This window comes from Camelus bactrianus, chromosome 10 (genome assembly GCF_048773025.1).
Source record: "Camelus bactrianus isolate YW-2024 breed Bactrian camel chromosome 10, ASM4877302v1, whole genome shotgun sequence".
In the NCBI taxonomy this organism is placed as follows: domain Eukaryota; kingdom Metazoa; phylum Chordata; class Mammalia; order Artiodactyla; family Camelidae; genus Camelus; species Camelus bactrianus.
In genome coordinates this window covers 45,792,329-45,796,039 of record NC_133548.1, presented here as the reverse complement: position 1 = coordinate 45,796,039, position 3,711 = coordinate 45,792,329, and the positions used below count along the sequence as shown (strand labels likewise).

General features: G+C 37.2%; 1 protein-coding gene across 1 annotated transcript; it reads left to right on the top strand.

Annotated features, from left to right (window-relative positions):
• Positions 1-561: 561 nt before the first annotated feature.
• Positions 562-1,497, top strand: LOC105068546 (olfactory receptor 52E2-like). Its single transcript, XM_010954423.1, has one exon. The coding sequence runs from the start codon at positions 562-564 to the stop codon at positions 1,495-1,497; it is 936 nt and encodes a 311-aa protein (XP_010952725.1).
• The last annotated feature ends 2,214 nt before the right edge of the window (positions 1,498-3,711 follow it).

Below are 3,711 nucleotides of genomic sequence, written 5' to 3'. Positions count from 1 at the left end.
TATCTTCTGTATAAACATCTATTAAATTGTAAAGAAGGTAGATACTTGAGATTAAATAGTAATTTGATAAGAAACAATGTTTGGTTGCCACTCATAATCTTTTCTACCCAACAGTGATCACACTTTCATTCCTCTAGCCTCCTTTCTTAGCAGTCCACACTCTTGGCAGAAAGCATACACTTTAAAGTCATGGGACACAGTTAGTGATGTGTTACCATGAAGAGGTCCCACTAAAGTCATTCTTAACATTACATGATATCCTACTTTCTAGTCTCTTATTCCCTCCCTCTTTGTTTCTGTGAAACAAAGTTTTAGAGTAATAAAATTAATCAGTTTTCGGTGACTAAATTTCAATTGGAATAATTTTATTATGACAGAGGATTTCAATGATTCTGGCAAAAAGGCTATTGATGAGGTTTCTGCTATGGGGATAAACAGGTAGGATATTTGGTTTTTGTTTTTTTCCAGTACTGTAAAACTTAATGGTCACAGACTGGTCCCTCCCAATATGGGTCAGCACACATCTGCAGTGAACACATTCAAATGAAATCACAAGCCAAGATGCCTCTTTCCAATGACACCCAGTTCCACCCCTCCTCCTTCCTGCTGCTGGGCATCCCAGGACTGGAAAACATTCACATCTGGATTGGCTTTCCTTTTTGTGCTGTGTATCTGATTGCACTCATAGGAAACTTCACCATCTTGTTTGTCATCCAGACTGAGCACAGCCTCCACCAGCCCATGTTCTACTTCCTGGCGATGCTGGCTACCATTGACTTGGGACTGTCCACAGCCACCATCCCTAAGATGCTGGGCATCTTCTGGTTCAGCCTCAGGGAGATCATTTTTGATGCCTGCCTCACTCAAATGTTTTTCATTCACATCTTTACTGGCATGGAGTCAGTAGTCCTTCTGGCCATGGCTTATGACCGCTATGTAGCTATTTGTAACCCCCTTCGTTATAGCACAATCCTTACTAACAAGACAGTATCTCTTATTGGCTTTGGGGTGGTTGGGAGATCTTTATTCTGTGTGTTTCCCTTTGTATTCCTCATCTTGCGACTGCCCTTCTGTGGACACCACATCATTCCTCACACATACTGTGAGCACATGGGGCTTGCTCGTCTGGCCTGTGCAAGTATCAGGGTCAACATCATATATGGTCTGGGGACCATTGCTATCCTGGGATTTGACATCATGGCCATTGCTCTCTCCTATGTCCAAATTCTCTGTGCTGTTTTCCGTCTCCCCTCCCGTGAGGCCAGGCTCAAGTCTCTATGCACCTGTGGTTCCCATGTTTGTGTAATTTTGGCCTTTTACATCCCAGCCCTCTTCTCTTTTATGACACACCGTTTTGGCCAGAATGTTCCCCGCTACATTCATATCCTCCTGGCCAATCTCTATGTGGTTATTCCACCAATGCTCAACCCTGTTATCTATGGAGTCAGGACCAAGCAGATCCGTGAAAGGGTGCTTAGAATATTCATCCCAAAATAAACAGAAGATAAACACCTCCTGTTTTGGTCCTAAAGATTACATGTTAACATGTATACATCTGATAAATGAGGAGATGCCCTGAAATTAGGCCTTGTAAACGAGGTACAGCCAGGATCACTTAATGGGAAGGATGTCTTTTTGTGTGTATTAACTCATTCAGGGAATGAGAATAGGAAGCTTTGGATTCTAGATATCAAGCTGGATTAGCAAACATTCTATATGATTATTTTGAAGATAAGCATAAGATGTGTTCATGATTCCCAGATATCTAAGGGGTCAATTTACAGAAGACATGTTTTCATTTCCACTGTGGGTACCAGGTGTTCTCTCATCCTTCTCTTTCTCTTCCTCTTTCTCCCTCAAGCTCTCTCTCTCCTCTTCTCCTCTTTCTTCTTTTCCTCCCCTTCCATTTTCTCTCTTCCTTCTTCTGTTGCTCATTTTCTCTATTTCTTTTTCTCTTTCTGTCCTCCAAATTTCTCTCCATCAGCCTGCTTCAATATTTCTTATGTAGCTTTCTCTTCCTGCTCTGCCCCTCTTTTCATAACCTAGTTGAGTACTCCATTTCACTTACTTTTAGAGTACAAACAGCTTTTTTCTTATTGGTTTAATTGAAGGGTTGATTGATTGGCTTAGTAGAGTAGTTAGAAACAGGAAGTAAAGTGAAAGAAAGAGGCCAGGGGACTAAGTGGAAGAAAAATGTATTCTTACAAAATACTAGAAATTCAGTATGTTTAAAACTAAATACATATCCATCTCATTAAAAATATTCCCTATATGTTTTATAGAAGCACTATTCATTTAGAAAACAGTGATGGATGTACTTTGGTCATATCAAATCTCTCTCTCTCTCTCTTTTAAGAACAATTTCTTAATTTCTTAATGTTATTTGTATACTTTGGCTATAAATGTAATTTGCCTTATAAAAACTGGTGTGTTGAGAGAACACAGCATCTCTGCAATGAAGCATGTTGAGAGATAAACATATAAGTCTATGAAATACAATCAAATCTCTGAATAAGAAGGGGTAATTTCTATTCAGGGAGTGAATAAATGCTCAGATATCATATATAAGTGAATGAATAGCATGGAATCCTAAAACTACTTTTCTGTTAGTACACAAAGGCATCTCATGAAGAGAAAACAACATGGGGATAATCACAGAGATTTGACAAAACCTTATTTTTGCAGATTCACGTGTAAGGTAGAGCAGTATGGTTAATACTGAGATTGAAGTGGGGATGAAGCTTGTAGGGTAGGTTTACGACAGCTTATGTACCACCTATATTCTATGACAAAACACTGGGTATTTAACTTATAATAACTAACTCTGCAATGCTGGGAGGGGGGGTCTCCTGCGTAAGTGGGAGGGGAATTATATTTTTTGTAAGGAAAAGCATTAATATGAGCAAAGGGCTAACACTGTCTGACACATAGCATGGACTTAAACTGTTAAGAAAGTTATTATTATGTTCATTGTCTCAGAGACCAATGCTATTTTTGGAACAGATTTAACATTATTGCTTTAGTATTATTCTCAAATTTAATTGGAAAATATAGTCCTACTGTATTTTTAGTTAAAACTATAATTGAGTAAATGCTCTAATATGCTCAAAATTGGATGATACACTTTGAAGACTATCAGTCAAGAGTAACAGAGAAATGTCCACAAACTTGGGTATGAGTATCAAAACAGAGTGTATTTGAAATCAGTATGATTTTAAATGTGTAATTAATAATAAAGAAAAAAATTACTCAAAAGCATATAATAGCTAATATTTCTAAAGCTCTCATTGTGTATCAGGCACAGGTTTCAAATACTTTTTGATTTCATTTTAGCAGTAATCCTATGGCTCCGGTTTTATTTTTATCCTGCCACAATTGAGAAAAATGAGACATTCAGATACAAATTATGTTTCCTTAGATCAGGCAGCTAGTACCACATGGAGCCTGGATTCCAAAACAGCCACTGTGATTTCACAGTTTGACTTTTACAACTACTGTACAATGTAATGATATGTATAATCTTTAATGAATTACTTTAAGGTATTTTACTGGTATTGAACTCTTTTCATGATTGGTATTAAGTGAAAAATTAGTTATAAAATTGTGTACAGTATGCAAAATATCAAGAAAATATAATTTTCACAAAAAAATTTCCTGGATGTTAAATTATTTATCCCTAAACTGTGAGAGACTTATTTTTGGAAGATTTGT

What these genes read in the sequence shown, in the direction of transcription:
- LOC105068546 (XM_010954423.1), top strand. Translation starts at nt 562, where the DNA reads ATGCCTCTTTCCAATGACACCCAGTTCCACCCCTCCTCCTTCCTGCTG.